This window comes from Mus caroli, unplaced genomic scaffold, assembly GCF_978045245.1.
Source record: "Mus caroli unplaced genomic scaffold, Mus_caroli_1 scaffold_8, whole genome shotgun sequence".
Classification (NCBI taxonomy): Eukaryota; Metazoa; Chordata; class Mammalia; order Rodentia; family Muridae; genus Mus; species Mus caroli.
The window spans coordinates 128,340,499-128,363,950 of NW_028227263.1; the positions used below are offsets into that span (position 1 = coordinate 128,340,499).

Below are 23,452 nucleotides of genomic sequence, written 5' to 3' on the forward strand. Positions count from 1 at the left end.
CCTGAGACAGCATTAGGGAAACAGAAAACCAACCTGACCAGGGACACAAATTCCTTCTGGTTGGCACCAGCACTGGGTCACCTTTTGTGCTGGAGTTGGCAGACAACCCCAAGATCCCTAGAGGACTCTCCATGCGATTTTAGGACCACTGACCAGACAGCTCCACACTCCTCAAAGGAAACACCACTTCCAAGCACTGTAACAGGCCCAGGATCATCAACAACAGGATCACAGGATAAAAGGAGCTTGATAACACTAGTATTTTAGGGTCTCAAAGGAACTAGACTGCCAAGAACTCTGACATATCCAGAATCTGAGGTTCACAGGAGCCCTCAAGCAAAGGATCACAGAGAATGCTGGACTCTCAGGAGTCCTGAATCAACTGGGATTATAGGAAGGACAGGCTCCAATCAGATATATTGAGGACAGCAAACACTTGAGATAATCAGATGGCAGGAGGCAAGCATAAGAACAGAAGCAACAGAAACCAAGGTTACTTGGCATCTTCAGAACCAAACTCTCCCACCATACCAAGTCCTGGATACACCATCACACCAGAAAAGTAAGACATGGATCTAACGTCACTTCTTATGATGATGATGGAGGACTTTAAGAAGGAAATACAGGAAGACACAGGTAAACAGCTAGAAGCCTTTAAAGAGGAAACACAAAAATGCCTTAGAGAGTTACAGGAAAACACTACCAAACAGGTGAAGGAATTGAACAAAACCACCGATGATCTAAAAATGGAAGTAGAAACAATACAGAAAACCCAAAGTGAGGCAACTCTTAATATAAGAACCCTAGGAAAGAAATCAGGAACCATAGATATGAGCATCAGCAACAGAATACAAGAGATAGAAGAGAGAATTTCAGGTGCAGAAGATTCCATTGGGAACATGGGCACAACAATCAAAGAAAATGCAAAATGCAAAAAGACCCTAACTCAAAACATACAGGAAATCCAGGACATAATGAGAAGACCAAACCTACGGATAATAGGAGTAGATGAGAATGAAGATTTTCAACTTAAAGGGCCAGAAATGTCTCCAACAAAATTATAGAAGAAAACTTTCCATATCTAAAGAAAGAGATGCCCATGAACATATAGGATGCCTACAGAACTCCAAATAGACTGGACCAGAAAAGAAATTCCTCCCAACACATAATAATCAGAACAACAAATGCACTAAATAAAGACAAAATACTAAAAGCAGCAAGGGAAACAGGTCATGTAACATATAAAGGCAGACATATTAGAATTACTCCAGACTTCTCACCAGAGACTATGAAATCCAGAAGATCCTGGATAGATGTTATACAGACACTAAGAGAACACAAATATCAGTCCAGGCTACTTTACCCAGCAAAACTCTCAGTTACTATAGATGGATAAATCAAAGTAGTTCATGACAAAACCAAATTCACACAATATCATTCCATGAATCCAGCCCTTCAAAGGATAACAACAGAAAAATCCAATACAAGGATGGAAGCTATGCCCTAGAAAAAGCAAGAAAGTAATCCTTCACCAAACTGAAAGGAAGACAGCCACAAGAACAGAATGCCAACTCTATATCAAAAATAATAGGAAGCATCAATTACTTTTCCTTAATAGCTCTTAATATCAATGGACTCAATTCCCCAATAAAAAGACATAGACTAACAGACTGGCTACACAAACAGGAACCAACATTTTGCTGCTTATAGGAAACCCACCTCAGGGAAAAAGACACTACTTCAGAGTGAAAGGTTGGAAAACAATTTTCCAAGCAAACGGTCTGAAAAAACAAGCTGGAGTAGCCATTCTAATATAGAATAAAATTGATTTCCAACCCAAAGTTATCAAAAAAGACAAGGAGGGGCACTTCATACTCATCAAAGATAAAATCTTCCAAGAGGAACTCTCAATTCTGAATATCTATGCTCCAAATGCAAGGGCAGCCACATTCATTAAAGAAACTTTAGTAAACCTCAAAGCACACATTGCACCTCACACAATCATAGTGGGAGACTTCAACGCCCCACTTTCATCAATGGACAGATCCTGGAAATAGAAACTAAACAGGCACACAGTGAAACTAACAGAAGTTATGAAACAAATGGATTTAACAGATATCTACAGAACATTTTATCCTAAAATAAAAGGATACACCTTCTCAGCACCTAATGGTACCTTCTCCAATATTGACCATATAATTGGTCACAAAACAGGCCTCAACAGATACAAAAATATCACAGTTATCCCATGCATCCTATCAGATGACCATGGTCGAAGGCTGATCTTCAATAACAACATAAATAAGAGAAAGCCAACATTCACGTGGAATGATACCTTGGTCAAGGAAGAAATGAAGAAAGAAGTTAAAGACTTTTTAGAGTTTAATGAAAATGAAGTCACAACACACCCAAACTTATGGAACATAATGAAAGCATTCCCAAGAGGAAAACACATAGCTCTGAGTGTCTCCAAAAAAGAAACTAGAGACAGCACACACTAGCAGCTTGACAACACACCTAAAAGCTCTAGAACAAAAGGAAGCAAATTCACCCTAGTGCAATAGACAGCAGGAAATAATCAAACTCAGGAGTAAAATCAAACAAGTGGAAACAAAAAGAACTATTCAAAGAATCAACCAAATGAGGAGCTGGTTCTTTGAGAAAATCAACAAGATAGATAACCCTTAGCCAGACACACTAGAGGGCACAGGGACAGCATCCTAATTATAAAAATCAGAAATGGAAAGGAAGACATAACAACAGATCCTGAAGAAATCTAAACCACCATCAGATCCTTCTACAAAAGGCTATACTCAACAAAACTGGAAAACCTGGATGAAATGGACAAATTTCTTCACAGATACCAGGTACCAAAGTTAAATCAGGATCAGATTAATGACCTAAAAAGTCCTATATCCCCTAAAGAAATAAAAGCAGTCATTAATAGTCTCCCAACCAAAGAAGGCCCAGGACCAGATGAGTTTAGTGCAGAGTTCTATCAGACCTTCGAAGAAGATCTAATGCCAGTTCTTCTCAAACTATTCCATAAAATAGAATCAGAATGTATTCTACCCAATTCATTCTATGAAGCCACAATAATTCTGATACCTAAACCACATAAAGACCCAACAAAGATAGAGAACTTCAGACCAATTTCCCTTCTGAATATCAATGCAAAAATACTCAATAAAGTTCTCGCTAACTGAAACCAAGAACACATCAAAACAATCATCCATCCTGAACAAGTAGGTTTCATTCCAGGAATGCAGGGATCGTTTAATATATGGAAATCCATTAATGTAATCCACTATATAAACAACACAAAAACAAAAACAACTTGATCATCTCATTAAATGCTGACAAATCACTTGACAAATCAAACACCCATTCATGATAAAAGTCTTGGAAATATCAGGAATTCAAGGCCCATACCTAAACATAATAAAAGCAATCTACAGCAAACCAGTAGCCAAAATCAAAGTAAATGGTGAGAATCTGGAAGCAATCCCATTAAAATCAGGGACTAGACAAGGCTGCCCACTTTCTCTCTACCTATTCAATATTGTACTTAAAGTCCTATCCAGAGCAATTCAAAAACAAAATGAGGTTAGGGGGATATAAATTGGAAAGGAAGAAGTCAAAATATCACTATTCGCAGATGATATGATAATATATATATAAGTGACCCTAAAAATTCTACCAGAGAACACCTAAACCTGATTAACAACTTCAGCGAAGTAGCTGGATATAAAATAAACTCAAAGAAGCCAATGGTCTCTCTCTACACAAAGGTGAGAAAGAAATTAGGGAAACAACACCCTTCAAAATAGTCACAAATAATATAAAATACCGTGTTGTGACTCGAGCTAAGGTAGTGAAAGATCTGTATGATAATAACTTCAAGTCCCTGAAGAAATCAAAGAAGATCTCGGAAGATGGAAAGATCTCCCATGCTCATGTATTGGCAGTATCAATATAGTAAAAATGGCTATCTTGCCAAAAGCAATCAACATATTCAATGCAATCCCCACCAAAATTCCAACTCAATTCTTCACTTCATTAGAACGGGCAATTTGCAAATTCATCTGGAATAACAAAAAATTTGGATAGCAAAAACTCTTCTCAATGATAAAAAAACCTCTGGTGGAATCACCATGCCTGACCTAAAGCTGTACTACAGAGCAATTGTGATAAAATCTGCATGGTACTGGTACAACGACAGACAGGTAGACCAATGGAATAGAATTGAAGACTCACAAATGAACCCACACACCTATGGTCACTTGATCTTTGACAAGGGAACTAAAGACATCTAGTGGAAAAAAGACAGCATTTTCAACAAATGGTGCTGGCACAACTGGTGGTTATCATGTAGAAGAATGTGAATTGATCCATTCTTATCTCCTTGTACTAAGGTCAAGTCCAAGTGGATCAAGGAACTCCACATAAAACCAGAGACACTGAAACTTATTGAGGGAAAAGTGGAAAATCCTCGAAGATATGGGCACTGGGGAAAAAATCCTGAATAGAACAGCAATGGCTTGTGCTGTAAGATCAAGAATTGACAAATGGGAACTCATAAAATTGCAAAGCTTCTGTAAGGCAAAAGACACTGTCAATAAGACAAAAAGGCCACCAACAGATTGGGAAAGGATCTTTACCTATCCTAAATCAGATAGGAGACTAATATCCAATATATAGAAAGACTCAAGAAGGTGGACTCCAAAAAAATCAAATAACCCCATAAAAAATGGGGCTAAGAACTAAACAAAGAATTCTCATCTGAGGAATACTGAATGGCTGAGACGCACCTGAAAAATGTTCAACATCTGTAATCATCAGGGAAATGCAAATCAAAACAACCCTGAGTTTCCAGCTCACACCAGTCAGAATGGCTAAGATCAAATTTCAGGTGACAGCAGATGCTGGTGAGGATGTGGAGAAAGAGGGACACACCTCCATTGTTGGTGGGATTGCAAGCTTGTACAACCACTCTGGAAATCAGTCTGGCAGTTCCTCAGAAAATTGGACATAGTACTACTGGATGATTCCACAATACCTTTTCTGGGCATATATCCAGAAGATGTTCCAACTGGTAATAAGGACACATGCTCCACTATATTCATAGCAGCCTCATTTATAATAGCCAGAAGCTGGAAAGAAACCAGATGTCCCTCAACAGAGGAATGGGTACAAAAATGTGGTACATTTACACAATGGAGTAATACTTAGATATTAAAAACAATGAATTTATGAAATTCCTAGGCAAATGGATGGATCTGGAGGGTATCATCCTGAGTGAGGTAACCCAATCACAAAAGAACTCACATTATATGTACTCACTGATAAGTGGATATTATCCCAGAAACTAGAATACCCAATATACAATTTGCAAAACACATGAAACTGAAGAAGGAGGAAGACCAGTGTGGACACTTTGCCCCTTCTTAGAATTGGGAACAAAACACCCATGGAAGGAGTGACAGAGACAAAATTTGGAGCTGAGACAAAGGCATGGACCATCTAGAGATTACTGCACCCAAGGATTCATCCCATAATCAGCCTGCAAACGCAGACACCATTGCATACACCAGCAAAATTTTACTGAAAGGACCCTCATATAGCTGTCTCGTGTGAGGGTATGCTTGTGCCCTGCAAACACAGAAGTGGATGCTCACATTCAGCTATTGGATGGAATACAGGACCCCCAATGGCGGAGCTAGAGGAAGCACCCACGGAGCTAAAGGGGTCTGCAAACCTATAGGTGGAACAACAATATGAACTAACCCCCAGAGCTCATGTCTCTAGCTGCACATGTAGCAGCAGACAGTCTAGTTGGCCATTATTGAGAAGAGAGGCTCCTTGGTCTTGCAAACTCCATATGCCCCAGTCCAGGGGAACCCAAGTCTAAGAAGTGGGAGTTTGTGGGTAGGGGAGCAGCGGCGGGCTATGGGGGAGTTTTGGGATAGCATTTGAAATGTAAATGAAGAAAATACCTAATTAAAATTTGGAAAAAATAAAGCAATTATCCAATAAAAATTACTCAATGATCAGGGGACATTTAAAAAATGAAGTACAAAATAATAGTCAGTTGAACTCATGGTCATTTTAGATACTAGTTTAGTAAATTACAACAAAATGTTTTCAAGTTTATTTAAACAGTAAATAGCTAAAAATAAACAATGTTGGACAATTTACATATGCTGTAGATAGTTCGTATTCAAAAACTTCAGAGATCCATAGAATATGGCATTTAAAATTCTCTCATTATTAAAATATTGTTTGACTATGAGACAGGTCTGCTTCTGACAGTACTCCCATTCCACTACAAAGACAATGATGATCATAAACATCCTCCATATGGAATTGCTTCAATTATGACAAACTAAGCACTGGTCAAAGGAAATACCTATGTGTCAACTACAGACAAATCTGTCAAGGAAGGATAAAAAGACACAGGGAAGTCTACAACCAAGCTCAACCAATACAAGACAGGAGCCTAGCATGGCTTTCCTCTGAGAGGCTCAACCAACAGCTGACTGGTACAGATGCAGATACTTACAGCCAACCATTGGAATGAAGTTCTTCCCCTATGGTTGAATTAGGGCATGAATGGAATAAGCTGAAGAGGAGGGTGACCCCATAGGAAGACCAGCAGTCTCAACTAACTTGGACCCCTGGGAGGTCCCAGACACTGAGTCACCAACCAGGCACTGAGCCACCAGCCAGGCACCATACAAGAGGTGGTCCATGGTCACTGGCACATATATAACAGAGGACGGTCTGGTCTGGGTTCAGTGAGAAAAGATGTGTCTAATCCTGAGAGACTTGAGGCACCAGGGGGAGGTCTGATGGTAGGGTAGTATCATCTTGGGGACAGCAAGGAGGAGGAATGGGATGAGGAAACATGGAACTGGGGACCAGAAGCGAGGGCAATGACTGGATTATAAATAATAATAATAGTAGTAGTAGTAGTAATTTCATGCCAAAAAAAAAAAAAAAAAAGAATTGCACATGTCAACATTTTGGATCCAATCTATGCCTATCTCTGTAATTGTACTACACATTTGAAACCAGTTTGAAAGTTAGATTATATTTAAAGTCATTTTAAATTGAACCCCATTTTAATGTCATAGTACTTGCAATTGAGTTTCTAGTGTGAGTCATGAACTCAGTCTCACATACATATAAATAAAAATTGGATTGATGATGGGCTGGAGAGATGGCTCAGAGGTTAAGAACACTGATTACTCTACCAGATTTCTTGAGTTTAATTCCCAGCAAACACATGGTGGCTCATAACTATCTGTAATGGGATCCAATGCTCTCTTCTGGTGTGTCTGAAAACAGCTACAGTATACTCATATGCATAAAGTAAATGAATCTTTAAAAAATTAAAACAAATGATCTCTCAATGAGTTCACAATTGCTCAATAGAACATTCAACTCTAGGTTACAACATCTATTTCTTCCTATCCGTAAGTGGTTTCACAACAAACTGAGGGATGTTAATAATTCTTTTGCCTGCACTACAAAATTTTCCTCTCATCATTTGCTAGAAGCTGGAGACATGGCCAAGCCTAGAGTAGAATCCACAAAGAGGTCTTTACAATGTCATCAGACTACATTTGGTTTGAAGGAATGCCTTTTCCTTGCATAGGGTTTGACAAAGAAATCATTGGCAAGATTCGTCAGAGTTTTGTTATGAGAGAAGACACAGTCATACTGTCTTATCCTAAGTCAGGTAAGCCTCCTCAGGGACAATGATACTGAGCTCTATGAGGAGGGCTTTGATCCCAAATCACTTGTGTGCTGAGTGGAACAATTATATACGCATGTGCAGGGGAAAGGTCTTTAAGACACTTTCCCTAGTTGCCTGGAAGCTAGTCTTTTAGCAGCCTTCCATGAAGATATAGACCTCTCTGTTCTTTTTACACCATGCCTGCCTGGATGCTGCCCTGCTCCTGCCTTGATGATAATGGACTGAATCCCTGAAAGTGTAAGCCAGACCCAATTAATTGTCATCCTTTATAATAATTGCCTTGATTATGTTTTCTGTTCACATCAGTAAAACCCTAAACAAGACATATATATTCCAGTACTTTTTGACGTGGAGATCTGTGCATAAGACCATTTCAATTCAGAGGAAGATCTCTAACCTGACCTGCATAGTCAGAGCTGATCAGCACTAGAGCAGTGACTCTGTCATTGGTCTGTCTCTGTGGGGAGTAGAGAGTGAAAGATGGAAAATTAAGAGAATAAACAGAAGAAATATCAAGAGATAAAGGCATGGATGTGAGAATATGGGATGCGAGGACAGTGTCAGGTAGTATAAAAGGTCTAAAATCAAAACAAAACAAAAGTCAAATAGTCATTCTGAATGTTTGTGAGAGGAGTGTTTGCGGAGTGGCAGAAACAGAAAATATTGGGTAAGTATAAGGTTTCTCACATTGAAAGTACATGGGAAAACAAGGGCAGTGGAAATGTAGGAAAAAGACTCAAAAGACTGATTGGAAATGTCAATGATGAATATACACTTTACTTATATGCATAAGTATATAGCATGTTGATATAGTGAATACTACTGGTCTATGTGCTTGAAAACAGTAGCACTGTAAATTGTATGGGCATGTATTCCACTTGAGGCCTTTCACATATACTGTTGAAGTAACTGTTACTTACTCTTCCTTCTTGTTCAGGAACGACCTGGCTGATTGAAATTGTTTGCTTGATTCAGAAAAAGGGAGATCCCATGTGGATCCAATCTGTGCCCATCTGGGACCGTTCACCCTTGCTGGAGAGTGAATCAGGATACCTTAAATTAGTTAATAAGGAAGGACCACGACTCATGACCTCCCACCTTCCCATCCATCTTTTCCACAAGTCTCTCTTTAGTTCCAAGACCAAGGTCAGTGTCCAGCACTTAAGGAATATTTGATCAAATGCTCTTTGAACTTAGTCTACCCTGACTGGCCCTGCAGCTCTTGCTAAAATTCATTCTGATTGTATAGATTAGGGGAGAGATGCTGAGATTCTCATGCAGTAGGTGTTGCTGATTTTTCCCCTGCTCAGAGTATGTTAGAGAACTAGTATTTGTACCACCACACAGTGGTCCTGGGAAGCTTTAAGAGAAAAAGTGTAATATCACACTAGAACCTTCAGAAACTACATACATAGGTGAAGCAGAGTTCAAACTCTAGTATAGTGTGGGTATTATTGTACTATTTTCATCAAAATGTAAGTAAAGATTCTACATATACCCCATTCCATGTGGGTGAATCTTTAAAGGCACACTGGCTGATAGGGGAAACAGCCTGACCAGACGTCAATGCTCTAATCATGGAGATTGTTCAACAGTCATGGCTCATTTATATACTGGCAAGTATATACTGTGTCTTGCTGTATCTAGCTGTATTTTAATAATAACATCCACAGGGATTTTCAATTCCTCTGATAGAGGACCGTCAGAAGTGATAATAGATATTCAGGTTTTTATCTGTCATATCTCTTTGTTAGTAAGATGTTTTTCTTGATGTCCCTCCACCGTGGAATATAAAAATAATTTATGTTTAAACTACATAGAAAAAAATTGGAAAAATAACCTTACTTGAGAACATCACAATAAAGTTGTGACTATTCACCTAAATGCATGTTTTTTATCTGAATTTGATAAGATCTAGGCTGGAGAAATTATGACCTAAAGAAATGAGTTATGAAATAATATCACAAAGAACATTACCACAAAATATAAATTTCCTTTTATTAAAAGTGATTATGTTAAATTTCTTTTATTTCCTGAAATTAAAATGACATACATCATTCCCATCTTTCTCTTACTCCCTCCAAGTGCAACCATATACTTTTTCTTTCTTTCTATCAAATTTATTGATCCTTTTTTGTTAATTGTTGTTAAATCTGTATATGTCTATATATCTATATCAATATGTATAAATATATTCATAAATACTTAAGTACAACATGCTCAGTCTTTATAATGTTACATGTATGTATGTTTTCAGGACTGATCCTTTCTTGGATAACCAGTTACACTTTCCCCAAAGTTAGCCTATTTCTTTCATTCTCAGCAGTTCATAGTGGCAGTTACAGTTAAATGAACCAGTTTGTTATTTTGCAAATAGATTTAGCACAGGAGATTTTCTTTTACAGTGATGATTCTGTCAAACTATAAGATACTGAGATACTGCTCTTTATAACTGTTGATTCAGTCTTTTTTTTTTAACAGTATTCATCATCTTAGTCATTTTGCTACTTCATTTCTGTAAATCAAATAAAATTATAAAAGGAGATTTTGACTATGGATTTCTTGCACTTATGTATATGTTTTGTCCAAATAATAATATCCATGTTTTTAGAAACCTCATGGATACTTGATTGCCATTTCTTGTCAATTGTGCCAACTAAAAAGTGAAGAATGATTGTATTGACCTTCATTTATATGTTTTCCCTTTTAAGATTATCTATGTCTTCAGAAATCCCAGGGATATTCTTGTGTCTGGTTACTTTTTCTGGAGTAAGACAAATGTTATGAAGAATCCAGGGTCACTGGAAACTTATTTTGAATGGTTCCTTAAAGGAAATGGTGAGTGTCCTCTAAAATACTTGAGTTGAGTGAGGTTCAGAGCCATGTTTCTAAAGAAAAGGTGAACTATACACTATAGACTGGCCTTGAACTCTCTATTTAGCTAGAGATGGCTTTGAAGGACTTTGCCTCCTGCAACTACCTCCTAAGATCTAGGACTATACACATCTATTCCCATGCTCTGTTCATTCGATTCTGGGGCTAAATCCTTCAATTTTCTGTATTTTTATCTAACTTGACTTCATAACTAGATTTCTAGTATCTTTTGTGGTCTTCCTTTGACTCCATATTATTCCTCTACATTCAACCAGTCTGTGGGTCTCTTCACCATTTTGAACCTTCCTGTTGTCACATACCACATAAAAGGGAAGAGCCATAGCTTGCTCCTTGACACATGATGCTGGGAGAATTTGGACTATATACTCTTTTTTTTTCCTTTTTTCTTTATTTTTTAATTAGGTATTTTCCTCATTTACATTTCCAATGCTATCCCAAAAGTCCCCCATGCCCTCCCCCCCACTCCCCTACACCCCCACTCCCACTTTTTGGCCCTGGTGTTCCCCTGTATTGGGGCATATAAAGTTTGCAAGTCCAATGGGCCTCTCTTTCCAGTGATGGCCGACTAGGCCATCTTTTGATACATATGCAGCTAGAGTCAAGAGCTCCGGGGTACTGGTTAGTTCATAATGTTGTTCCACCTATAGGGTTGCAGATCCCTTTAGCTCCTTGTGTATTTTCTCTAGCTCCTCCATTGGGGGTCCTGTGATCCATCCAATATATAATATAATATAATATAATATAATATAATATAATATATGCATATATATATAACAAATCGATAACCTATAATATATAGAATATAATACATCTCATCGCTCCCTTTAGACTAGAGCCTGGCCTGTAAACTGTCAACCTCTCCTTACCTAATCTGGCCGGTCCAGAGGGAACCCAGCATTCCAATTGTACAGATCAGCCAATGAGAAAGGCCAATATTGGAGGGTCTGCAGAGACTGCCTGTCTGTGGGTGGGTTGCCCACAGCTCGAAAAGGAAAAGGCAGAAGTGGTGTCAGGAGCTTCATCTGCTGGGGGACTCTGGGCTTGTTGGCTCCGGGTCCCAGCTGCAGGTCCTAGGTCCTCAGACTGTGCCTTTAGCAATCTCAGAGCGGGGTGCAGGGACCTGGGGAGTGGGAGCAGCTTGAAGAGGAGCCCTGCGTTCCTTCTTGCCACTGGGCCAGAAAGTGCACTGGTCCAGGCAGGGTCTGCACTGTCACCACTGCTACTGCCATCGCCCCTGTGCTTACTGCTTCTTAGGGCAGAAAGCGAGGGCACTGTGCTGACCCACCTGTGTGCATGGGAGCAGCCGGGGAGGGCTTTGAGAGGCATGGGGAATCCATGGTTTGATTTATGGTGGTGAATTCTGAATGAGGTAAGGCTGTTGATCCAGGTGGGACCCAGGTCCGCTCTGAAAAACAATGGCTTTAACTTCAAAGATAAGAGTCAAACCAAAAGTCCCCTCCAGTGACCATTTTACATTAAAAGTCGGCCTTTCGGAGGCACAAAAAGTCTGCCAAGGTCCCTTCTTAATTTCTACTGAAAGATTATGGGCCCTTGATCTAACTTCAATCTAGTGGTCTAAGGTCAAACTCATGGGGGTCGTTACAGTCCGTCCAATATCACGGAAAACAGACACAAAACACACGCACACACACTGACAAATACCTGAAAACAGACACAAAAAACCAAACACATGCTGACAAATGCCTGTGTTCTCACAGACAGACAAAACCAACTCAGAAATGCAGAAGGTCAGGGAAGTGCACTCCCTGCCCCAGACAGACTCCTGGAGTCCTTCCCCTTGCTCAGGGCGTCCCCCAGAGTGAGCAGCAGCTTGTGATTCACACTCATCCTGAGGCAAAGGTCTCCATTTCTCCAGAAACGTAGAGGCTGCAAATTTCAGCACTGAACCTCGCCAGCTCACAGAAATATTTTGAGACAAAAAATTTTACCTCCAAGTGGGTCTTTGGAGATGTGGGTGGTCATGCCAATCCCAGGATGAGCCCCCAAATGAAAGACTCCCAGAGGAGCCCTTCACTCAGGCCTCAGGACAATAGGGGATGAGGCTTTATTCGGGAAAGCCAGAGCTCTGGGGACGACTCATATCCCACGCAGGGGTAGAGGAGTCGACCTCAAGAGGAAAGAAGTCCCAGTTTTTATCAAGAAATTGGTATGGGAGGGGTACAAGGAAAGAGTCTGCTGCAGGTGTAGCAACTCAGGATTGGCCAGGCTGTGGTTGCTGGGGAGATTTTCTGACTCTTTCTCAGCAACCAATATTACAAACACCTGGCAATGGGCTTCATCAGTGGGCACACACATGGATTCAAGGAATGGTCAAAATATTGGCAGACACAGATTCAAGGAGTGGACAGAGCATTGGGCACCTCTATTTTTCTAAATCAGTGAAGCTAGTTCTGCTAACAGTAACATCTATCTTGCCAATTTCAGGGCTTCTGTGACCTTTTACATTCTGTCAGGATCTTTCAGTATCATTTATATTATATCTTGTATTGTATATTTATATATTCATATATAGCAATTATATGTAAATACATTATTCCTTTTATGCATTAATATCTATAATTAATATATGATATGTATTATATGTATGCTTATAAACTAATGAGTTTACTTATGACATTTTTATATATTCTTGGTTTGGTTAATGCTATCTATCATCTCCTCACTTTATCTCTATATAAAGCCCCTCACTCTCATAGAATCTCCCTTAACTTTCACACCATCGGTGTTCTGAAAATTCTCTTTCCTTGAGGTCTTTTTTCTTGTTCCCTTCTAATGGCCCCTTTCTAATTTCCTGTTTTTTATAAGCATTTCAAGTTAAAGTACTAAGAATTTGATTAGCATACTCATATGAGAGAGAACATTCACTATTCATCTATCTGTGCTTAGGTTTATGATTAAGAGTAATTTTAAATTTCTTATAATTTAATTTTTACAACTGAATAAAATTTCATTGTGTATCCCTATATCACAATTGCATCATCTATTATTCAGTTGATGGCCATCTGGGTTAATTCTAATTCCTAGCTTTTGTGAATAGAGCTGCAGTGATCCCAGATCTTCAAATACCTATGTAATAGTATATACCTAAGTATATAGTAGTATTAACTTCAGGACATCGTCATATATACCTAAGTCGTTTGAATATGTAATTAAGATTCTATAACTAGGCCATATGGAAGTTTGTTTTCCAATTTTTGAGTAAATTACATAGTGATTTAAAAAAATGTATATGTCAGGTTCCACAAGAGTTTCTCTTTTATCATATTTTTCAAATTTAAAATAACTAAACTTTACTATAAAAAACTTGCAAGTAGATAAAACAAGATATATGAAATTTAATGAGACACAAATTCTATACGATTTAATGAATTTATAAAGTTAGAATTAATACTCAAAAGAGAATCTGTGAAGCTTCTTATTAAATGTTATACTTTTAACATCACTTGTATAATTCTGAATTATCCACAGGAAAAACAAAATTCTATGACAGATTTTGAACTAAAAAATAAACCATTCCCCTTATATTCTCTTTCAACACTTTTAACCATTTTCTGCATCTTCTATTTTCTCATCTCATTGAATTTAGATTTTCTTCTCTTTTCCCCATATTCCAAACATACTTTTTTCTTGACAATGGCCATTTTGACTGGGATAAGTTTTTATTTCTATTTCCTTGCTGGATAATGATTTGGAAAGTTTTTAAAACGTGTATGAGGTATTTGCCTTTTAACATTGTTGAGTTCCATAGCCTAGATTTTACTCCATTTGTTTGTTTCTCAAAGGTTAATTTTTAAATTCATCTTGGATACTATGTGGGCATTGTTTGGGAGCATACAGCTGCCAAAAGTTTTTTTTTTTTTTTTTTCATTCTGTGGGCTGCACTTTTACACTCCTTTGGTGGACACAAGACTTATAACATTATGATCAACTTGTTGGTATTGACCTCATTTTCAGAAATAAAAGAAATAAATCTCTTTCAGAAAAGTCTTACCTTACCTTTTATTCTGTCTCAAAGTGAATGATGTCCTCTTTCTTCTAGCAGTTTCATGTTTTCTTTTTAGTTTCTTGATAGACTAGGGATTGATGTGAATTAGTATGTGTGTGTGTGTATTTGTGTGTATGCTAGTGCATGCATGTGCATATGCAGATTGAAGGACTAAGATCTAAATACATTCTACTAGTACATATCTATTTTCCAAAGCACCATGTACTGAAGAATCTGTCTTTTCTCAGCATTTTGTCAAAATTCAGGTGTACATTTGTGTGAATTTATGTCTTTGTTTTCTGTTCCATTGAACTACATGACTATATTTTTATCTGTGCAATATGTTTTTTATTATTCTGTGTTTATAGTATAACTTGAAATAAGCTACAGTGTTTTGCAAGATTGGTTTTATTTTCTGGGTTTTTAGTGTTTTCATATAAATTTGTTATTGACTTGTTCTTTGGAAACTTTATATATGTATAATTTATATCTTGATTATTAAAACCATTAATTCTCTCTAATCTCCCTCTCATTTGCGTTAATATGCATTCCCTGTAGTTCTCCTTTAAAACATTCGTGTCTCTTTACTTGTCATTCATTTAATTTAGCCACGATTAGGATCATCAATGGAAATATGGGTCTTTAACTACCCATTGAACCCTAATAAGCACCTTAGTGGGAAAACATCTGATGACAGTAACTTCTTATCACCTACAATACTTTAGAATTCAGAGTATATCAGGGTATAATAGTATCCCATGAGTATCATCCCCAAGCCATTATTCATCTATTGATGGAATAGATTTGTACAAGCCTATTGAAAGATATTTCAGTTGCTCTGAACTGTCTACATGTCGGCACTTCACAGATCGTCTGTCTTACTTTTTCAGATTCAACATTTATCCCTCATGTTTCTTCAGTGATCCCCGAGTCTTACACTTTGTTGTACAGGGTTCTTTTTTTGAATTTTATTAGATATTTTCTTTATTTACATTTCAAATGCTATCCCAAAACTCCCCTATTCGTCCCCCACCCTGCTCCCCTACCCATACACTCCCAATTCTTGGTTGTGGTGTTCCCCTCTACTGGGGCATATAAAGTTTGCAAGATCAAGGGGCCTCTTTTAGCAATGGTCGCCAACTAGGCCATCTTTTGCTATATATGCATCTAGAGACATGAGCTCTGGGGTTACTGGTTAGTTCATATTGTGGTCCCACCTATAGGGTTGCAGACCCCTTCAGCTCCTTGGGTACTTTCTCTAGCTCCTCCATTGGGGGCCCTGTATGCCATCCTATAGATGATAGTGAGCATCCACTTCTGTATTTGCCAGGCACTGGCATATCCTCATAGGAGACAGCTATATCAGGGTCCCTTCAGCAAAATCTTGCTAGGGGATGAAAAGTGTCTGGGTTTGGTGGCAGATTATGGGATGGATCCCCGGGTAGGGTAGTCTCTAGATGGTCCATCCTTTGGTTTTACCTCCAAACTTTGTAACTCCTTCCATGGATATTTTGTCCCCTATACAAAGGAGGAATGAAGTAACCAGACATTGGACTTCCTTCTTGATTTTCTTGTGTTTTGCAAATTGTATCTTAGGTATTCTAAGTTTCTGGGCTAATATCCTCTTATCAGTGAGTACATATCTAGTGACTTCTTCTATGACTGCATTACCTCACTAAGGAAGATATCTTCCAGATGCATCCATTTGCCCAAGAATTTCATAAATTCTTTGTTTTTAATAGCTGAGTAGTATTCCATTGTATAAATGTACCAATTTTCTGTATCCATTCCTCTGTTGAAGGACATCTGAGTTCTTTCCAGCTTCTGGCTATTATAAATAAGGATGATATGAACATAGTGGAGCATGTATCCTTCTGACGGGTTGGAACATCTTCTGGATATATGCCCAGGAGAGCATCCACTTCTGTATTTGCCAGGCACTGGCATATCCTCATAGGAGACAGCTATATCAGGGTCCCTTCAGCAAAATCTTGCTAGGGGATGCAAAGTGTCTGGTTTTGGTGGCAGATTGCGGTGTCCTCCGGTAGTACTATGTCCAATTTTCTGAGGAACTGCCAGACTGATTTCCAGAGTGGTTGTTCAAGCTTGCAATCCCACCAGCAATGGAGGAGTGTTCCTCTTTCTCCACATCCTCACCAGCATCTGCTGTCACCTGAGTTTTTTTATCTTAGCCATTCTAACTTGTTTGAGGTGGAATCTCAGGGTTGTTTTGATTTGCATTTCCCTGATGATTAAGGGTGCTGAACATTTTTTCAGGTGCTTCTCAGCCATTTGGTATTCCTCAGGTGAGAATTCTTTGTTTAGCTCTGTACCCTATTTTTTAATTGGGTTATTTGAATTTCTGGAGTCCAGTTTCTTGAGCTCTTTGTATATATTGGATATTACTCCCTTATCTGATTTAGGATAGGTAAAGATCCTTTCCCAATATGTTGGTGGCCTTTTTGTCTTATTGATGGTGTCTTTTGGCTTGCAGAAGCTTTGCAATTTTATGAGGTCCCATTTGTCAATTCCTGATCTTACAGCACAAGCCATTGCTGTTCTATTCAGGAATTTTTTTCCCCTGTGCCCATATCTTCGAGGATTTTCCCACGTTTCCTCTATAAGTCTCAGTGTCTTTGGTTTTATGTGGAGTTCCTTGATCCACTTAGGCTTGACCTTAGTACAAGGAGATAAGAATGGATCAATACACATTCTTCTACATGATAACCATCAGTTGTGCCAGCACCATTTGTTGAAAATGCTGTCTTTTTTCCACTAGATGTCTTTAGCTTCCTTGTCAAAGATCAAGTGATCATAGGTATGTGGGTTCATTTGTGAGTCTTCAATTCTATTCCATTGGTCTACCTGTCTGTTGCTATACCAGTACCATGCAGATTTTATCACAATTGCTCTGTAGTACAGCTTTAGGTCAGGCATGGTGATTCCACCAGATGTTCTTTTATAGTTGAGAATAATTTTTGCTATCCTAGGTTTTTTATTATTCCAGATGAATTTGCAAATTGCCCTTTCTAATGCAGTAAAGAATTGAGTTGGCATTTTGATGGGGATTGCATTGAATCTGTATATTGCTTTTGGCAGGATAACTTTTTTTTTTGTTTTTTACTATATTAGTCCTGTCAATCGATGAATACAGGAGATCTTTTCATCTTCAAAGATCTTCAATTTCTTTCTTCAGACACTTGAAGTTCTATCATACAGATCTTACTTCCTTAGAGTCACACCAAGGTATTTTATATTATTTGTGACTATTTTAAAGGGTGTTGTTTCCCTAATTTCTTTCTCAGCCTGTTTATCCTTTGTGTCTATAAAGACCATTGATTTGTTTGAGTTAATTTTATATCTAGCTACGGCACTGAAGCTGTTTATCAGGTTTAGGAGTTCTCTGGTGGAATTTTTAGGGTCACTCGTATATACTACTATCACATCATCTGCAAATAGTGATATTTTGACTTCTTCCTTTCCAATTTGTATTTTCTTGACCCCCTTTTGTTGTCGACTTGCTCTGGCTAGGACTTCAAGTACTATATTGTATAGGTAGGGAGAAAGTGGACAGCCTTGTCTAGTCCCTGATTTTAGTGGGATTTCTTCCAGTTTCTCTCCATTTAGTTTGATGTTGGCTACAGGTTTGCTATATATTGCTTTGATTTTGTTTAGGTAAGGGCCTTGAATTCCTGATCTTTCCAAGGCTTTTATCATGAATGGGTGTTGGATTTTGTCAAATGCTTTCTCAGCATCTAACAAAATGATAATGTGGGTTTTTTGTCTTTGAGTTTGTTCATATAGTGGATTACATTAATGGATTTCTGTATATTAAATAATCCCTGCATCCCTGGGATGAAGCCTACTTTGTCATGATGGATGTTCATTTTGATGTGTCTTGGATTTGGTTTGGAAGGATTTTATTGAGTATTTTTGCATCGATATTCATAAGGGAAATTGGTCTGTAGTTCTCTTTCTTTGTTTGATCTTTGTGTGGTTTATGTATCAGAGTAATTGTGGCTTCATAGAATGAATTGGGTAGAGTATCTTCTATTTCTATTTTGTGGAATAGTTTGAAAGCAGTTGGAATTAGGTCTTCTTTGAAGGTCTGATAGAATACTGCACTAAACCCATCTGGTCCTGGCCTTTTTTTGGTTGGGAGACTATTGATGACTGCTTCTATTTCTTTAGGGGTAATGGGACTGTTTAGATCGTTAATGTGATCCTGATTTAACTTTGGTACCTGGTATATGTGTAGGAAGTTTTCCATTTCATCCAGGTTTTTCAGTTTTGTTGAGTATAACCTTTTGTAGTAGGATCTGATGATGTTTTGGATTTCCTCAGGTTATGTTGTTATGTCTCCCTTATCATTTCTGATTTTGTTAATTTGAATAGTGTCCCTGTGCCCTCTAGTTAGTCTGGTTTATCTATGTTGTTGATATTTTCAAAGAACCAGCTCCTCCTTTGGTTGATTCTTTAAATAGTTATTTTTGTTTCCACTTGGTTGATTTCACCCCTGATTTTGATTATTTCCTGCTCTCTACGACTCTTGGGTGAATTTGCTCCCTTCAGTTCTAGAGCTTCTAGGTATACTGTCAGGCTGCTCGTGTATGCTCTCTCTTGTTACTTTTTGGAGGCACTCAGGGCTATGAGTTTTCCTCTTAGAACTGCCTTCATTGTGTCCCATAAGTTTGGGTATGTTGTGTCTTCATTTTCATTAAACTCAAAAAGTCTTTAATTTCTTTCTTTATTTCATCCTTGACCAAGGAATAATCGAGTAGAGTGTTGTTCAGTTTCCACGTGAATGTTGGCTTTCTACTATTTATGCTGTTATTGAAGATCAGCCTTAGTCTGTGGTGATCTGATAGGTTGAATGGGATAATTTCAATAGTTTTGTATCAGTGGAGGCCTGTGTTGTGACCAATTACATGGTCAGTTTTGGAGGAGGTACCATGTAGTGCTAAGAAGAACGTATATCCTTTTGTTTTAGGATAAAATTTTCTATAGATATCTATTAAATCCATTTGTTTCATAATTTCTGTTAGTGTCCATGTGTCTCTGTTTAGTTTCTGTTTCCAGGATCTCTACATTGGTGAGAGTGTGGTGTTGAAATCTCCCACTATTGTTGTGTGAGGTGCAATGTGTACTTTGAGGTTTACTAAAGTTTCTTTAATGAATGTGGCTGCCCTTGCATTATGGAGCATAGATATTCAGAATTGAGAGTTCATGTTGGCACATTTTACCTTTGATGAGTATGAAGTGCCCCTCCTTTTCTTTTTTGATAACTTTGGGTTGGAAGTCAATTTTACTTGATATTAGGATGATTATTCCAGCTTTTTTTTTTTTTTTCTGGGCCATTTGGTTGGAAAATTGTTTTCCAGCCTTTCACTCTGAGGCAGTATCTGTCTTTGTCCCTAAGGTGTGTTTCCTGTAAGCACAAAAATGTTGGTTCCTGTTTATGTAGTCAGTCCATTAGTCTATGTCTTTTTATTGGGCAACTGTGTCCATTGATGTTAAGAGAAATCAAAGAAAAGTAATTTTGCTTCCTGTTATTTTTGTTGTTAAAGTTGGGATTCTGTTCTTGGCTGTCTTCTTTTAGGTTTGTTGAAGGATTATTACTTACTTCTTCTAGGATTTAGTTTCAGTCCTTGTGCCACTGTTTTCCCTTCGTTATCCTTTGTAGGGCTGTATTCGTGGAAAGATATTGTGTGAATTTGCTTTTATCATGGAATACTTTGGTTTCTCCATCTATGGTAATTGAGAGTTTTGTTGTGTTGTGTGTAGTAGCCTGGGCTGACATTTGTGTTCTCTTAGCATTTGTATAACATCTGTCCAGGATCTTCTGGCTGTCATATTCTCTGGTGAGAAGTCAGGTGTAATTCTAATAGGCCTGCCTTTATATGTTACTTGACCCTTTTCCTTTATTGCTTTTAATATTCTGTCTTTATTTAGTGCATTTATTGTTCTGGTTATTATGTGTCAGGAGGAATTTCTTGTCTGGTCCAGTCTATTTTGAGTTCTGTAGGCTTCTTGTACATTCACGGGCTTCTCTTTCTTTGGGTTTGGGAAGTTTTCTTCTATAATTTTGTTGAAGATATTTGCTGACCCTTTAAGTTGAAAACTTTCATTCTCATCTACTCCTATTATCTGGAGGTTTTGTCTTCTCACTGGGTCCAGGATTTCTTTGATATTCTGAGTTAGGATCTTTTTGCATTTCACATTTTCTTTGATTTTTGTGCCCATGTTCTCTATGGAATCTTCTGCACCTGAGATTTTCTCTTCCATCTCTTGTATTCTGTTGCTGATGCTCACATCTATGGTTCCTGATTACTTTCCGAGGGTTTCTATCTCCAGAGTTGTCTCCCTTTGTAATTTCTTTATTATTTCTACTTCCCCTTTTAGATCTTGGATAGTTTTGTTCAATTCCATTGCTTGTTTGGTTGTGTTTTCCTGTAATTCGTTAAGGAATATTTTTGTTTCCTCTTTAAGGACTTCTACCTGTTTAGCAGTGTTCTCCTGTATTTCTTTAAGCGAGTTATTAATGCCCTTCTTAAAGTCCTCTACCAGCATCTTGAGATATGATTTTAAATCCATGTCTTGCTTTTTGGGTGTGTTGGGGTTTCCAGGACTGGCTGAGGTGGGAGTGCTGATTTCTGATCATGGTGAGTGGTCTTGGTTTCTGATAGTAAGATCCTTACATTTGCCTTTCGCCATCTGCTAATCTCAGGCCTTAGTTTTTATAGTTGCCTCTGACTGGAGGTTGTTCCTCCTGTGATTCTGTTAGCCTCTGTTAGCAGTCCTGGGAGTCCATCTCTCTCCTGAGTCTCAGTAGTCCGAGTACTCTCTGCAGGCAAACTCTCCTCTTTAGGGAAGGTGCACAGAGTTCTGGCATTCAGACCTGCCTCCTGGCTGAAGATGAAGGCCAGAAACAGGACCTGTACCAGAAGATGTGTTGCTTCTGCAGTCTGTGTGCTAACCTCCATAGACTGGTCTCTGAGGGACCTGGGACACAAGATGGCTCCCTCACCTGCTCCAGCAGGCAGAGCCCTCTCTAGGCAGACACTTCTCCTCTGGCAGGGAAGGTGCCGAGATGTCTGGAGTCCAAAACTGGGTCTGTCCCAGAAGCTGTGTAGCTTCTGCCTATCCCTTGAGCTGTGTGCTTCTTCAGTCTGCACTCACACCTGCGAAGAATGGTCTCTGAGGACCTGGGACACAAGATGGTTCCCTCACCTGCTCCCATTGTTGTACGTGGTTCTATTTTGCTGGTAGAGTCATATCATTCTGTAGGAATTTTAATATTTTTTTATTTCTGTGGATAATGTCACTAAATTTTCAAATTGTATTTTGTTTAAAGTGTATATTCCTTTTGGTAGCATGGCAGTTTGCATAACATTAATTCTCCTAGTCTGTGAATAGGGGAAGATTTACCTTCTCCTAATGTCTACCCAAGTTTCTTTCTTCAGTGAGTTCTTTTTGTTATAGAATTTATATACTTAGTATATGCATTACTATATTCTATTACTGTGATAAAACACAATGAAAAAGAAAAAAATATAAAAGGAATGGTTCATTGGGGGGTTTAAGTTCCAGAGACATAAGAGTCTTAATCATTATGTCAGAAAGTGTGGCACCAGGAAAGCAGGCATTGCATTGGGCTAGTCACCAATAGCTCACACCTGGTTTTGGAAACAGGAAAAAAAAAGGGAGAATACTCAAAATGGTGCCAATCTTTTGAAACCTTAAGTATTATCCACAGTGATATATTTTCTTTAGAAAGTATACACTTGCTAATTTTCCCAAACCATTTGCCAAATAGAAACCAAGTATTCAAATGCTTGAAGCTTATAAAGGGAATCTCTATTAAACACACACACTTGATGAGATTGATTGTGAGGTATTTTCTTGAGGTAATTGGGAACAGATTTATTTCTATTATTTGTTTCTCATTCTTTTGCCACTATTAGGTAGGGAAACTATTGATGTTTGTATGTTAATTTTGTATCTTGTATCTTTGATATAATCATTATTTGATCTACATCTTTTCTGGTAAACTGTTTTAGATCTCTTAGTATAATTGTGGAAAATAAAGGTACTTTGACTTCTCTCTTTCTTATTTGTATTCCTTTTCTTTTCAATCTTTGTCTTTTTGTTCTTATATATTCTATGTGACAAAAATGAAATGAACAAATAAACAATAAGAAAAACTAGAATACAAGCAAACTCATGGAGTTTAGTTTGGTTTAGTTTAGTTTATACTTTATGTGTGTTTGTTTCATTTTAATCTTATGGAAAAGGGCATAGTGAGCTACTATGTGGCCATATATAATTGAATTCTGATCCCTAAAGAGAACAGTGAATGCTGTAATTTTGAGCTTTATCTCTGTAACTACCTGTTTAAATTTGAAAATGTCATTTGGTTTAATTTTCATATTTTTTTATCTGTGTAGAAGTTTATCCTTTTTTCTTTTTTAGATTTTACACTTTAGTGAAAACCTGGGACAGGTCCTGTTCCTGGTAAAGTTTAATAATTTTCTGTGTTTTACTGATGCTTGTTATAAGGTCTCACTTTTCATGATTTACTGTATTAGTTTTGAAATGCAGTTATTTTGGTTAGTTTATGTAACATTTTGTCAATATCATTTACATTTTGAAAGAACTAACTCTATTTCTATGACTTGCTCTATTTGTTTTGTTGTGTCTGCTATTTTCATTTCAATAATCAATATCAGTGATTTCTTTCCAGCCACAGATTTTGGTGGTTGACTTCTTCTTTTTCCAAAACCTAAGCT

The 23,452-nt window shown here is 37.9% G+C and overlaps 1 protein-coding gene across 1 annotated transcript in view; it reads left to right on the plus strand.

Moving 5' to 3' along the window:
* Window positions 1-7,557: 7,557 nt before the first annotated feature.
* Window positions 7,558-23,452, plus strand: part of LOC110299139 (sulfotransferase 2A1) — a 30,563-nt gene continuing 14,668 nt past the window's right edge. Inside the window, exons 1-3 of the mRNA XM_021168763.3 lie at window positions 7,558-7,744; window positions 8,700-8,908; window positions 10,474-10,600. Of these exons, the coding sequence (XP_021024422.1) occupies window positions 7,612-7,744; window positions 8,700-8,908; window positions 10,474-10,600 (469 nt within the window). The 5' untranslated portion in view covers window positions 7,558-7,611. The remainder of the gene's footprint in view (window positions 7,745-8,699; window positions 8,909-10,473; window positions 10,601-23,452) is intronic.